Source organism: Anser brachyrhynchus, assembly GCF_964034855.1.
Source record: "Anser brachyrhynchus genome assembly, chromosome: 15".
In the NCBI taxonomy this organism is placed as follows: Eukaryota; Metazoa; Chordata; class Aves; order Anseriformes; family Anatidae; genus Anser; species Anser brachyrhynchus.
Window position 1 is genome coordinate 2,146,138 of NC_137733.1, and position 15,064 is coordinate 2,161,201.

At 41.8% G+C, this 15,064-nt stretch overlaps 1 protein-coding gene across 1 annotated transcript in view; it reads left to right on the forward strand.

The window, feature by feature from the left end:
* MAPK8IP3 (mitogen-activated protein kinase 8 interacting protein 3) overlaps positions 1-15,064 on the forward strand; it is a 71,150-nt gene that overhangs the window by 12,003 nt on the left and 44,083 nt on the right. Inside the window, exons 2-5 of the mRNA XM_080557129.1 lie at positions 1,407-1,527; positions 2,419-2,489; positions 3,264-3,355; positions 12,766-12,910. Coding sequence (XP_080413255.1) covers positions 1,407-1,527; positions 2,419-2,489; positions 3,264-3,355; positions 12,766-12,910 — 429 coding nt within the window. The remainder of the gene's footprint in view (positions 1-1,406; positions 1,528-2,418; positions 2,490-3,263; positions 3,356-12,765; positions 12,911-15,064) is intronic.

Consider the following 15,064-nt stretch of genomic DNA (forward strand, 5'->3'; position numbering starts at 1 on the left):
TATAGTATCAGTCCACTATAGTGGAGCTAAATTGAATATTTTGTGTGTTTTACTTTTCTAGCGTTTTTTTCTCTGCTCTACATTGGTAGCATCTGATATAGAGAATAACTAGAGTCCCTGGTCGACAGTAACATTTTACAGCAATCTGAGCCTGATATTACATACTATTTTGTTGTGATTTCATAACAAGGTTAGTATGTGTGTAAAAATCTTTCCTTCAGCTCTTACTGCTTTGCAGTAAGTAACCTATGTTGCTGTGTGTGCTGTTGACACTTCGTTGTTGCTAATGAGAGTTATCAGAGATGATCCCTTCCCTGCCTTCTTTGCCAAGAGGGCAAGCCAAGCCTTTTCTTTCTAAATATAAATTCATCGAATTCTGCTGCAAGAATCTTTTCCTCCACTTGCTGGTCATGTTTGGTCAGCTCCCACATATCAGAGCCATTCTCTAGTTCATTGCTGGTATTTCACGATCACTGGGCGCTGAGGTTACTCTGAGCTCCTTACCTGTGCCTGGTTCCCCAACAAGGCCAGCACGGAAGAGGAGGAGTTGGGGAAGAGATGTCAGAAGTTCTGGGGTTAGTGATGTCTGGTTGGGGGAAGGCTCCCTGGGATTTTCTTCCTGCAAGTTCTCATCAGGCTGGGAAGCTTTGCTTCCCAACATCTACTTCTTCCTTTCTGCACTGATTCAGGCTGTAACACAACTTATGAAATTGTCAAAAGTAAGACTTTTCAGAATTTCTCAGTGACTCAAGAGTTACAGAGTCACCTCGGTCAACATTACTTTAGTTTTTACAATTTTAACTGTTAGTTTTCTTCTCTATATATTATTTATTTACTTTTTCTAACCTCTGGTTGAGGCTCCGGGGAGCGGATTGCAAAGGGGACTATGAAGTCTGACAGCTGTGGATAGGTTTTCCACAAGACTTGCAGATTTCCTGCAAAACTTACACACAGCATGAATTACAGTCAAAGCTTTCTAAAACTGCGAAAATAGACGAATCACTCTGAAGAAGGTTTCTGACATATGTAGTTATTAATATATGACCATAGACATAGAATTTGTCTTCTCTGACATAAAATAAACAGGCATCAAAATTCAGCCTGGCATGAGAAAGAAAAATGTTACTGAAGATGACAGAATTGCACTGGTTTACTGGTTTATGTTGGACCATAGTTTATATATTAATTATACACAGAATGCATCTTTTACTTTCTCTTGTAAGATACTTTCTTCAGCTTGATTAAATGCTATTGTACTACTTCAAGTACATAGAAATTCTTATCTCCTCTTTTAAAATTTATGCTTTTTTTTAATGGGGGAAGAGAGAAGGGGATAAAGCCATAAAGAGCAAATATATTTTATGTTTATTTCTCATCCTTGCCTCCTTCTTTTTTTCCCTATACAGAAGTTTATAGAGTTTGAAGATGCACTGGAGCAGGAGAAGAAAGAACTACAAATCCAAGTGGAACACCTTGAATTTCAGACTCGACAGTTGGAGCTGAAGACCAAAAACTATGCAGATCAGAGTAAGCAAAGTTGTGCACCAGACATGATTATACAGTTTGCCTTACACGACCATGTAACAGCTATTGTGCAAATATTTCGCATTTTTGTTTGTTTGTTTGTTTGTTTTAATGTAATTTATGCAAAAGCTGAAATCTCTGGCTATCCCTTTCTTAGGTATAAAATTCTGAGTCATCTAAAGGATGGGATATAGCTACACTAATTTAGCAGAGGGTTCAGTGCTTCTCTTGCATGGAATATGCTTAAGTCTCTCCATGTTTGGGTAGACCTGTGCGGTGCCAGGAGTTGGACTTGATGATCCGTACGGGTCCCTTCCAACTCGAGTTATTCTATGATTCTATGATCTGCAAGATTTGGGCCATCGGTAAAGCTTTTTGTACCTGGTTTCCAGTTTCTTCTTGTGCTTGAACAGCACCTCCTTTTTTTTTTTTTCCTCATATAATGATCACGTTTGTTTGTTTGTTTGTTTGTTTGTTTATGCACGTGCTTTCTTAACAGTTGCAGCTGCATTTTGTTGGTCGAAGTTCCCATCGTGTTTTGTCTAATACTTCTTGTTCTCAAACAGCTGGGAGGCACCCACCCCAGAGGGTAATTTAATTTGTTGATAAACCACCACATTTATAGGGTACCTGGCTAGTGCTCTGTTTCTGCACTTCTATTGCACCGCCCAGTCTGCCTGTTTTGGGAACATGCTAGTACCCGTGAAGTAAGTTTGTAATGAAAACCAGATACTCTAATTTGCATTATTCTGTTTCCGTTTGTTTCATTCAGTAGATAGGAGTTCATTTCTAACAAAGTATGCCTGTTTTGTAGTATAAGCTTTGAGACTTTTCTAGTTGCTCTGGGGAGACTGATCTGTATGTTAGCTAATGGTTGGAATCTTTTCTTGATAGTTTCACGACTGGAAGAGCGTGAATCAGAAATGAAGAAAGAGTATAATGCTTTACATCAGCGTCACACAGAGGTAGGCCATCATCTAATTATTTATGAGCAAACTCTTAGCCTGCCCGTAAAATCATGTCAAAAAATTAATCTTTACCATACTGAACTAGAGCTTCTGAATCTTGAGAAGAACATCAGGTATACCTGAAGGGAGGATGAAAAGATGATGGAGCTAGGATCTTTTCAGTGATGCCCAGTGACAGGATAAGAGGCAAAGGGCACAAAAGGGAACATAGGAGGCTCTGTCTGAACCTCAGGAAGCACTTCTTTACTGTGCATGTGATGAAGTGCTGGCATAGTTTGTGCAGGGAGGTTGTGGAGTCTCCATACTTGGAGATATTCAAAAACCATCTGGGCATCTGGTCCTGGGCAACCTGCTTTGGATGGTCCTGCCTGAGTAGGGGGGTTGGGCAAGATAACCTGTATAGGTCACTTGCAAACTCAACAGTTTTTGATTCTGTGAAGAGAGCCCCCCTGCCTCATCTGCCCCCGCTACTAACCAGCCTCCAGGATACCTTTTACATTATTTTTGAATATGTTTTTTCATGGTTCTTGGTTAATCCTAAGTCATTTCTGACGTAATTTTCTGATGGATTTTCTGTCAATTTATTCCATTCAATTACGTCATCAGCTTAGAAGAAGAGCAAAGTTGAGGAGCGTCATCTTATTTCACCTGTTTTGTTTTGTTCTTTAAGAAAAAGGGAAATTAGAAACGGATGAGAAAATCAAACAAAAGCAGAAATTGAGTCTTTTCTTATCTTGTGTTTGGCTCATGGATTTTTTTTCCTCCTCACAGATGATCCAGACTTATGTGGAACACATTGAACGATCCAAGATGCAGCAGGTTGGCGGAAATAATCAAACTGAGGGCAGTGTACCTGGGAGAAGGTAGGGCCATAACCTCTCCATATAACGTATGCCATCCAGGAACTTGTAAACTGAGTGCACATATTTGACAGAGAAACAAACCAGAAGAAGGATCTTTCCATCTGGGCATAGATTGTAGCTGAAGTTTTTTGTAATGGTTGTGGGTGAGTTGTAGGTAAGTTTTCTAAGGCTTGACAAAGAGGAGTTTTTTGTGTTCAATTACAAAGTTCAGACCTTATCACACTGCCATGGGTGGAAAAATATGTTTGTATTCTCAGGTAGCATGTAAAAGGTTTATCCGTAAACTGAATGGAGGTGGCAGAGAGTACTCGTTTGTGTGAATGCCTGTGTGCGTGATAGCCAGCAAAACTGTAGCAATTAAATCCATTAGCCATTGTATAAGTTCTTCCTCAGTTTCTTCAGGGGAAAATTTCTGCAGGTCAGTCACCCGATAGACCTACTTATGAGAAAGAAAGTGCTTTTCCCCCGTTTTCATAGAACCAGCCTTTGTTTAAAGAATGACAGTAGTAGTACAGTAGTACAGTTCAGTACACAAAAGCCCTAGTATTTTGTAGTCTTAGGCCAAATTTAAAGCACAGAAGTTGCAATAGCATTGATTTCATTACAGATGCATTTTATATATCAGTAATACTGCCCTTGGGGTGAGAAAGAAAAGAAAAAAAAGTGGTGTTCCATAAGTACTGGTTAGAGAAGTAATAATCAAATAAAACATCATATAAATCTACTCAGAACGAGCACAACCTATTAAGCCACTGAGATATAAAAAATATGTTTTCTGTGGCGATTTTTATGTCTGTCAAACGATTATTTCTGTTAATGAGCTTTAAACTAGCGAGCTCGCTAACCTGGCCTTTGGGAAAACACACTTTGGCCTCTTCAGGGATCTGCTTGATAGAGTACCATGGGACAAAGCCCTGGAGGTAAGAGAAAAGAAACCAAAAATGTCAAATATGGTAATATACCAAAATATCAACCAAGAAAGCTGTTTGATATTCAAGGATCACCTCCAAGCTCAGGAGCAATGCATGCCAACAAAGAGGAACTCAGGCACAAACACCTGGAGGCCTGCATGGATGAACAAGGAGGTCCTGGCCAAACACAAGCAGAAAAAGAAGGCCTACAGGAAGTGGAAGCAAGGACAGGTAGCCTGGGCGAGATACAGTGACATCGTCCGAGCAGCCCAGGATCAGGTTCGGAAAGCCAAAGCATTGTTAGGATAAAATTTGGCCAGGGACATCAAGGGCAACAGGAAAGGCTTCTATAGGTACACTGGCGATAAAAGGAAGACTAGAGAAACTGTGGGCCTTCTCCAGAAGGAAACGGGAGACCTGGTTACCTGGAATACGGAGGAGGTTGAGGTACCCAATGACTTTTTGGCCTAAGTCTTAGACTTTTTGGCCAGCAAGAGCTCCAGCCACATAACCTGGGCCCCAAAAGGGAAAGGCAGGGCCTTGGAGAATGAAGGACTGCCCACTGTGGGAGAAGATCAGGATGGAGACCATTTAAGGAACGTTAAGGTGGACAGGTCCATGGGACCTGATGAGATGCATCTGAGGGTCCTGAGGGAACAGGCAGATGAAGTTGCTAAGCCATTATCAATCATATTTGAGAAGTTGTGTCAGTCTGGTGAAGTTCCCACTGAGTGGAAGAGGGGAAACCTAACGCCCCTATTTAAAAGGGAAGAAAGGAAGAGCTGGGGAACTACAGGCCAGTCAGTGTCACCTGTGTGCCTGGCAAGATCATGGAGCAGATCGTCCTGGAAACTGTGTGGAGGCCCATGGCAAATAAGGAGGTGACTGGTGGCAGTCAGCATGGCTTCACTAAGGGCAAACAGTGCCTTGGCAGATCTGGTAGCCTACTGCGATGGGATTAGAGCATTGTTGGCTAGGAGAAGAGCAGCTGGCGTCATCTGCCTGGACTTGTGCAAAGCACTTGACACCGTCCTGCATGATATCCTTGTCTGAAAATTGGAGAGAGATGGATGTGACGGACGGACCGCTCGGTGGGTAAGGAGTTGGCTGGGTGGTCGCACCCAGAGAGTTGCGGTCAAGGGCTTCAGTGTCCAGGTGGAGACCAGTGACGAGTGGTGTTCCTCAGGGGTCAGTACTGGGACCGGCGCTGTTGAACGTCTTTGTCGGTGACGTGGAGAGTGAAATTGAGTACACCCTTGGCAAGTTTGCCGATGACACCAAGCTGTGTGGTGGGGTCGGACACACCGGAAGGAAGGGTGCCATCCAGAGGGAGCAGGACAGGCCTGAGAAGACTTAATCTTTCAAACAAATATTTTTGTTGTTCTTACCTGTTCTTTTTAAACTCTTTAATTTCTTCTGGCCCTGAGGAATATTAAAAGGTTTCATAGATATACTAGCCACAAGCTGTGAGAGCCTTTGGTCTAAAAAATATACAGACGCAGTACCAGCTGCATAGGAGTACTCAAAAAAGACTGCCTGCTAGGTGTGTCCTCTCTTGTGTCTTACAAAATATGTCTGACTGGTCTTTCTTAATACCTGCATACTTCATTTGGTTAATACTGCTGTACTTCACTCAAAAACCAAATCTTTGGAAAGCATTAGGCTAAGAAAAGGTACGGCATGTCAGACTATACACACAGGACAACCTGGGAGAAGACATGGATATGACAATACTAGGAAAACTGATGAACAGAAAGTCATGAACATTTTTGAAGGGGGAACGGTATCATCTGTTTAGACATAATGAAATGTGAAAGAGGAGCAGTAAGGAGAATTTGGATGTGAAGAAAGAGGAAAATCACTAATGAAGAAAGATAGTAAGAATAAATGTCAGTTGGGTTTGAGGTAAAGAAGAAGAAAGGAAATTTCAGGCCTTGGCTTAAGAAATACAAGTACCCTAGAAGTTGTGCCTTCCTTCTGCTGGATTGGACGGCTCTGGGGAAGGCTGAATTCAAACTGCCAAAATTTTGATTGTGTATTGTAAGAATGAAAAAGGGAGAGAAAAAGAGACAACCCCCTCCCTCCCCCCACGAAAGAGGTTTGAAGGATGCAAAAATGGAGTAGTAAAAAACATGAATTTTTAGAATGTTTGGTAAATAGCTTGAGACTCCTGCCAGGTTCACTGCAGCCTTGATATTCCTTCCCCAGCTAGCACTCCGTTTTCTGCCAGAGTGGTGGGTATGAATGGAAGGTGGGACATCCTGCTGGGCTGGGAGACTTGTCCTCTGGTTCTGTATTGGTAGTATTTCTGCAGCACGCTCCTCCTTGCAGGACGCCTGCCATTGCAATTAAAAATGCTTCTTCACTGAGATCCTCGCTTGAGCCTGTGTTACTGGCTGCTGATTGTTTCTCACATTGTCAGTCCAGCTGAGTTCTCCCATCTGAAATTCATGGACATTTTACAGGAAGAACAGCTGTGCTGATGTCTGCATTTGTATCTTGCTACTGTTTCCATGTCTCAGGTGGGGACTGGGTGGGCTGTGAGCTGCTGAGCAGACATGGCACAGTGTAGCTGGAAGTAAAGTGTCCACATATGCTCCCGTTTCTTTTGTTGTGCAGAGAAGCACAGCTCCCCTGCCATCCACTAGACAGAGAAGACTCAGCAACATCTCAGGGGGAGCAAGATCACGGTTTTAAACAGCTTTCACCTCAACTTGAAAGGCAGACTGCCTCATCTAGTTTTTCTCCTACATGTGCTCTCTGATTTACAGTGCAGTTCTCAGTCAGATCTATAAGGAATTGGACCAGGAGCATTCTGGTCTGGATGAGCTCTTTCCATAGTCATGGAAATCCCAAGCATTTCAAAACTTCAGATTTGGTCAGCTGCACATGCCTTCTCTCTGGATCTGTTTTTCTAAAGTGACAGTTGTACTTAAATCAGAAACAACTGCTGCATGACTCAAGCTCCCCCAGGGGAAACAAAAACAAACAACAGTGAGTAGTGTTACTTCATTACATTCGGTAATAATTAAAGATACTTTTGTAGCCTTGGCTGCAAGAATAACTTGCAGCGGGAATATATTGGTATCTCAAAAAGAGATCCTACATTTATTTGGTTGATAAGGTATTTATCATCTCATTTGTAAGGCTACCAAAGCCTTTTTACAGTATGTACGTAAAGGAAGGAAAGCCACAGTTAATTACCCTTCTTCTGCTGAGGATCAAATAGTCCTTTCAGAAAATAGGATCTTACAGTATTCCTTCTAGAGAGGAGTAAATAAAGGTTGTGGTAGTTGTTAAGTGGTCTGAATAGTAAGTTCTCAGTGCTATGTTTTCTTCAAAACAATAAATCAGTGTCCCAACAGAGAATGGCTTAGAAGAATAAAAGCAATTACAGAAGACTGTTTGGTGTCTGGCATCCTAGCCATTGCCTGATTGCAGATTATGCTTACCCAATATCCAAATGAACTGTCCAAAATATAAAAATCTATAGAGGAAAAATATCAAAAGATAAACGGTACCCTCTCTAGGTAAAAGAGTATGATGGGTCTCTTCTCTTTCTCTTCTAGAAAGAGGAGACATGGTATAAAAAGAACTAGTAGTTTATAGGTGTTCTTCTGAGTGTGAGAGCGGATGTTCATAAAAACATCCTCATCAGACTACTTTTTTCCTTTTCATTTGCCCCAGTCCGATCCTGGTCACAACTGTAATGGTATGAGTATGTTAGGCTTGTTTCCCTTCCCACTTATCCTGCTGTAAATAAGACTATATCTGTGCAATTACTTAGATGATAAAATCTAAAGGTGCTGTAGGCAAAAGCATGCTCAGGGCCTCCCTCCTTTAACAGGCGCTATGTGTATGCACCTGCCAAGTTTGGATTGGAGTACACAGTAGAAATTGGTTTTAATGAGATTTCCCTTCCCAAATTTTCAAATAAGCTAAAATTAATTGTGACTTTATGTCATCATTCAGTGAAAGAGACGGATAGCGAACAGCGCTGTTGGTTATACGTGCAGGGCCACCATTCTGAGGGCTGAAGGGCAAAATTTTCATTTTCAAGAATTTTCAGGAATTGCTTCTTTGTATTGGATGAATGCTTTGAAGTGTGGCATATTGCTAGTCTCTTGGAAGAGGAAAAAAAAAAAAAAAGAAACACTATTTCTGTGAAAGTCCCTGACAGGCCTTTATCTGAGTTTGTAGGAACAACCAGTGGGAAGTGGGACTTTTTCCTTCATTTCAAGCTTTGCACTGTTCAAGCATGTGCTGCGTTTACCTGTTGGGCACAAGCATTTAAAGATGTGTGTTTTTGTGTCACCACGCAGCTATGTGTGGACGAACACCACCATTTGTGTTTGTCGGTGCACTGATGTTTTGGGGAAGATACAGGTATCATTTCCTATTTTCATCCATGAACGTGCTTGGGTGTGTTTTGTATGGTAGGCTCTGAAGGTACGTATTTGCATAAGACCATACATACCCAAAGTGTGTTTGTCTGTCACGTGAGAGAAGTTTGTGTGAGAACTTTTGGGGTATTTACTGCCATCTGAGAGGGGTAAAGAGTATGTTGCACACCTTCACATAGTGCGATTTAGGGCGCATGCATACACTGTCTCTTTACACTGTCTCTTGTAGGGCTGCATGTTTGCATGACCTTTGTTCTCTAATAGTTGTTTTTCTTTCTTTCTTTCTTTGTGTCTTGCTTTTTGTGTGGTTGCTGCTCTGTTTTGGCTGTTATGTTTGTCACTGCAGTCATCGCCAGTCATGGAGGAAAAGGTAAATCCTGTTGTTGCACCTTAATTTTGTTAATCATGGTTTTGGAGGTTGCTGTTGAGTGGCAATGGTGTGATGCTGGAAATGTACTGTTCTGGCCTGTTTGCCCTCTCTGTTTACTGACATTTGCATTGGACTTGCTCACGTGTGCCACTTCCCTTAACTGATGCAAAGGGAGGGCAACAAGCTGCCACATCAGGAAGAAGCTTGTCCCAAAACAGGATCAGCCCTGTGTGTTTGGATATTTACACTTCACTTCCCAGAATTTTAAAAAAGCTTTCTTTTCTCCCTTATTTTATTGAAAGAGTACAAAATACGCATATTTTCTAAGCAGGGCAGAAAATGTGTGTCATTAGTAACTCTCAGAAAGCACATCTGACTTTGGGCTAGGCAGTGAGTTCTGCACCCCCTTAGCCTACGAAGAGGGCAGTTCTCATTTTTAAATGTTGACAAACTTAGTTTTGTTAAGTTTTATAAGCTGTAGGATGTTACTGAAAGAGCATTCTGACCCAGGTTTTGGCTACTGCAAACCTCTATAGAGGTGTTTGCTGTTTACCTTGTAACATGAAGTGGAACTAACCAAGTGTTGAGTCCCCCTGTACCAGAAAGGCTTAGGTGTGTGAAGGTAACTACAAAGGGCTGTAGTGAGCACTCAGAATTTATACCAACCTTGAGGATACTCTAAACTTCTTTGAAGACTGATAAAGTCAGCCCCAGTACTGCAAAGCTTAAGTTAGCAGTTTTTGCTCTTCTCTGGGAGATGCAGAAGAGGCTGGAAAGTGTTTCCAAAGAAATTCAGAAAGGAAATTTTGAATGCAGTTTTCCTAACAGTCTACATTAAAATACCTTCCTGAAGATCCTACAGCTTCTGCTGCTGCTGGGACTTTGCACCTCTGTTCTTTGTTTAGCATGGATAATAAAGTTCATATGATCAGCGTACATTCAGTGGGGTGCTACATTTCCTAGCATGTTAAATGTGTTTTCATAAGAATCTAGAAACAAGCTGTGGGCTCGCAAAAGAAATCTAGTAGAGCTTACCTGAAGAGGAAGTATAATTCAATATCTGTGTCAGCATGTGTTTGGGATGGCTGGTATTTCTTACAAGTGGCAGTGTTGCCACATTAGGACATACCACTCTAATCACAAAAGCGTTTATAGCATATTGTTAGGTAGTCTAACTGTGCCACTTGTTTTGCAGAAATAAATTATTTTAAATAATGTTTTAGAATGTTAGGAACTTTTTTCCAGCAACATACAGCTGTGAAGAATGAATCCCTTAGGACCACCCTTCTAGCCTGAAGAAAGAAGGAAGATAAACTAATAGTTAAAGCCGCTCAAAAAATGGCCTGAAATATATTTTTTTCTAACTGACAAAGGGTAGAACCTTTGGGACCCTTCAGAAGTTACGTCTGTAACTGTGAAACTAAGAATTTTGTCTTTGTGGCATAAAGCTCTAATTTTTAATTTTGAGTCATTTAACAATCTCTTGTGCATAGTTGACTGTACTTTTCGTGGGTACAGTGCCAAAGTAAATATTTCATTTTAGGGGAAAAATTTCCCTAGCATGTTATTTAGAAATTTAAAACAGCTGTTTGAAACTGTTCAGAGTCTCAGAGTGTCAGAGGTAGGATAAGGAGAGGTAAATGCAGGAAGTCGGTCAGAGGTAAATGGGATTTGTCACAGATCTGGCATCCTGACTTATTAGGAGCAGGTGTAAATGGCAGGATGGAGGTGATAAATCAGTATTTGGGCAAACTGCAGTAGTGTGTGTTCTCTATAAGCAAAAGTAAATACAATCAGATAGTGTCTGTGATCTGTGTTCCTTTAAAATTCACATACGTGTGCTGCTTTTGTAAGAGGGTTTATCTATGAAACTTCCATATATGAATCTTTAGGATTTTCAGGAGAAAATGGAGATTCTTAGGAAAAGTGCATCCCAAATATCCTTTCTGGACCACACTGAAAACACCTTTCTTCCTTCTCTGCCCTTCCAAGATGGGCCACAGCAAGCAGTTACTCCTCAGCAGGAGCTGCACTGGCGCAAGGGAGCAGCACGCTGTGTTGCTGAGAATGGAGAGGCTGGGCTATTTGCTTTCTCCACAAATGTCTATTCAGTTAGACATTTCACTTTCTTTCTTCATAAATGACTGGGCTTGTGCCCCAGCCCCTGTGTCAGTGTGTTTGAGTAAGCCCTGGGGCGGCCTTAGGTGCTGCTGCAGTTCTTTTGTCCACAGTCACAGATCACAATCACAGACCAGGCCGGGTTAGAAGGGAGCTCTGGAAGTCATCCGGTCCCACTCTGTGATGAAGTGGTTGTGGGGGTAGCTTAGCTGAGTCTTAGCAAAAATTATTTCTGTGTCCAGGAACACCACTGCACAGGGTTGGCTTGGAGCCTGATGGAGAAGGGGAGCACGTCTGTGTCTTTTGAGGAGATGCTCACTGATGCCCTGTTTCTGGAATGTTAATGCTGATTAGACACCTTCTTTCTTTGATTTCCAAGTCTTAACATTGGTCTGTTGGGCAGTTCGAGCTGACCACCTTATGCACAGCCAAACATTTTTTGCATAGCAATTTAAACCAGTGCTGAGTATCATTAAAGAAAGGTACATGAAGGTCTGTTGTTATTAAAGCTGGTGTATAGAATGGCAGATTTCATCACTCTCTGCACCAGAAAGCAGAAACCTGCAGTGAAGTGTGAATAGTCCTATCCAGGAGTAGGTGACATACCATTACTTAAACTCTTTGTGGGTTAATGTCACACAGGATCAGCTCGGTTCATCTCAAAGGCCACTGGAGTCCAGCTAGCAGAGGCTGCTGGGGAGATGCACTAAGTGGAGCTGTGGTCTGTCCCTGCAGTCCTGCTCCTCTGGCACGAAAGTGGATGCTGGTTTCAGCATGCTGCTTCAGCCTTTTCTACCTCTACTGCTTGCTCTACGTTTTCTCCCAGTAGAACTTGGTCTCAAAATGTGTACCAGCTTGTATATTCAGAATCAAATCCAAGCTAGCTAATCACCTGCATTTGCAATAAAGGAGAGGGCTGAAGAGAATGCAGTTACAGACATCTGGCCATATGAATGATGCATTCATTTATAACTTCTTTTAAATTCTGAATTTTCAGTGAGCTATAATTGGATATGGAGAGGGGATTGGAGAGTACAAGTATTACTTTTCTTGCTTAATATTGAAAGTGATCCAAAAACCACTAATTTCTGCTGTTGGTGCAAATCAGATTTGGGGTGGAATGTACAAAGTGGCGTGTAGGTGACTCACTAAAGCCTCTTTCCTGTTTCAGTGATGACATCTCTAGAATCTTTGGGATCTTCCTTTTTTTTTTTTTTTTGTGGGAGTTGTCTGCTGTAGCCCACAGCACCTCCATTTCTCAGAGGATACACTGGCTTAAATCAGCTCAGTTCTCTGCATTTTTCATTTCCCCACAATATTTTATACTGGTAGTGAAGTTGTTTTTGTCTGTTTTGGTCACTTGAACACCTCTGCCTTCTTAGACTCTCTCCAGGCAGATGCATGGCTCTACCAATAGACACCCTGGGTCTGAACAGACAACCCTTTGGAGGTGTGGGGTTGGGAATCCACACAGCTGCTAAGTGGAGAGTGCAACTCAGTTTCTAATGACGAATATTTCACATAAGCTGGTGTGCTGTTTCTTTTGTGTAAGACCCTTGTAAACAGCTAACAGATTGGCTTTCCCTTTGTCTCTGTTTCTCTGTTTAGCAGGAAGGAACGTCCTAACTCTCTGAATGTCTTCCCCCTCGCGGATGGCATGGTACGTGGGCAGATAGGGGCCAAGATCGTCCCAACACTGGACCACTGGCACCTGAGTGACCTCGGCCAGCTGCAGTCCAACTCCAGCTACAAGGTTTTATAGACCATCACGGAGCAAGGGTTTCCCACTCTTCCACTGTCAATAGCATCCCATGTTTTCATTAAGGTGGAGATAAATCTGTGTCCGTAACCCTTTGCAGCCTCTTCCTGCTGTGCATTTACTCCGGTGGTAGCTGTACTGTAGGTGGAAGAATATCCTTTCACAGATCTGGCATACAGTATGGGAGGGATTTAATACAGCTCCTCATGCTTCTTCTTACTCCTTGCATCAGTATTAATCTCCTTTACTTGGCTGGCCCGAAGTTGAAAGGAATGTGTGGGGAGGCAGTCAGTAATTTAGGGAAGATAAATCCTTCACCTTTTTTGTCTTATTTGGGAGAGGAAATGATGGAACCTGACCCTTCTCTCCCCCTCAATAAGAACAGTGCTTTTGTACCTCAGCTGGGGCCAGGGACTGGGTTGCACTTGCTCTTCATTGTTTGTTCTTTTTGACTTATCACTGTTCTGGTCTTCGTATGTTTGGTAAAAAGGGATACTAAATCTCTCCGTATGCCCAGGTCCTGCACTGTGCTTAAAGCTCTTCAGTTTCTCACACATCTAGTCCGTTGCTCTAGACTTACATTGTCTACATCCAAGTGGCCTCCTTGATGCATAGCTCAAGAAATTCTGACAAATTCAGTTCCATAGAACACAAAGCAGCAACTTCCTTTTTTTTTTTTCTTTTTTTTTCCACAGGCTATGGAAAGTAGCCAGGCACAGAACAGCACAGAGCTTAGCACTGTGTCAAGCCTCTGCAGTTGCAGAAGTTGGAAATCCAAAATCAAGATCTTTGGATAGGATGGGGACTTGAAACCTAACCCTTGCTGTAGTGTTAAAGGCACAGAGACTTGGGAAATATAGCAATTTGCACAGATACTTGGGAAATATAGCAGTTTGCGGAATGCTTGTCAGGTCCTGCAGTCATTTCTGAAGACTTTACCTGTAATTAATAGCATTGCCATGGAGCAATAGCATAATCAAGGAAGAGGAAATGAAGATATGGTATGAATGTGTTACTGCAGACAGACTAGTGCTGTGCCAACACAGCACTGCTGCAGGGATGCACACAGCAACCAAAATGTACAGAGACCATACTTTTAGTTCTGGAAGGAGTCTATTCCTTGGGGTCTCCAGTCAGTGCTGTACACTATGGTGTGAACATGCTCTTGAGCTCTCTATTGATCAGGCATGTGTGGCAGGCATAAGTTTTTAGAGGAGAGTTGGTAGGAAGCTGGGGTTAGATCCACCTTCCAGACTTCTGAAGGCACAATTCTTTAAGCCATGCCGTTGCAGAGCTTCTGAAAGCTTTTTAGTGAGGGTTGAGTGGATCTCATTGATAACTCAGCATCTCCATTGCAGGAGAATACAACAGGAATGCAAATAAATTGTAAGCTTTGATTTCCAAGTTCAGGTAATGGAGGGTTACTGATCTGATCATTTAGTAATTTATTCTTGGTGGTGTCAGACAAAAAGTCAATTTCTGGTTACAAGAAAACGTTGTGCGGAGGTAGTACTTTGCTACTCAAGTCAGATACTACATGTGTCTGATGGGTAGTGCTGGGATTTGTTTTGGTGCTTGTTAGAAAAAAATCAGAAGGTCTTAAGGAGGACAGCTGATAGTTTGCAGATAGAGAGCTTGGGCTATGGAAGACTTGGATGGTTAATGTGTTATGGTGGATTTCCTAAGAGTATGGAACAAACCTGTGAATAATTAAAGGGAGTGGTTAACTGACTTGCTAGATTTGCAATTTGGAATGGAGTATTTTTCTTGTGCAAGCTACTTACTGTGACTGAAGTGCTATTTCTCAACTATTCTACATGACTGAAATCTCAGCAGTAGTGCTCATATACTCCTTGCCTCTTCTTCAGCTGCTCTGATATTTTGTTGGCTTTGACTGCACACACGTAACTCACCTTCCCAATATGTATATCCTGACTCTTCTGACTAGGTTTTCTATTTCATGGGGCCATACTGTACTTATGTTTTAAGTGTCCTTTTCTACTTTTTATTACTATTTTGTTTAAGCTGCTGTTTTTATTACTTTACTTTTAGATTCAGTTGTACTTTTATTTTATATAATAATTTGGAGTTGAAAGTCCTTAACGTTTTTGTTTTTATGTACTATGCTTTCAGTGTTATAACCATACA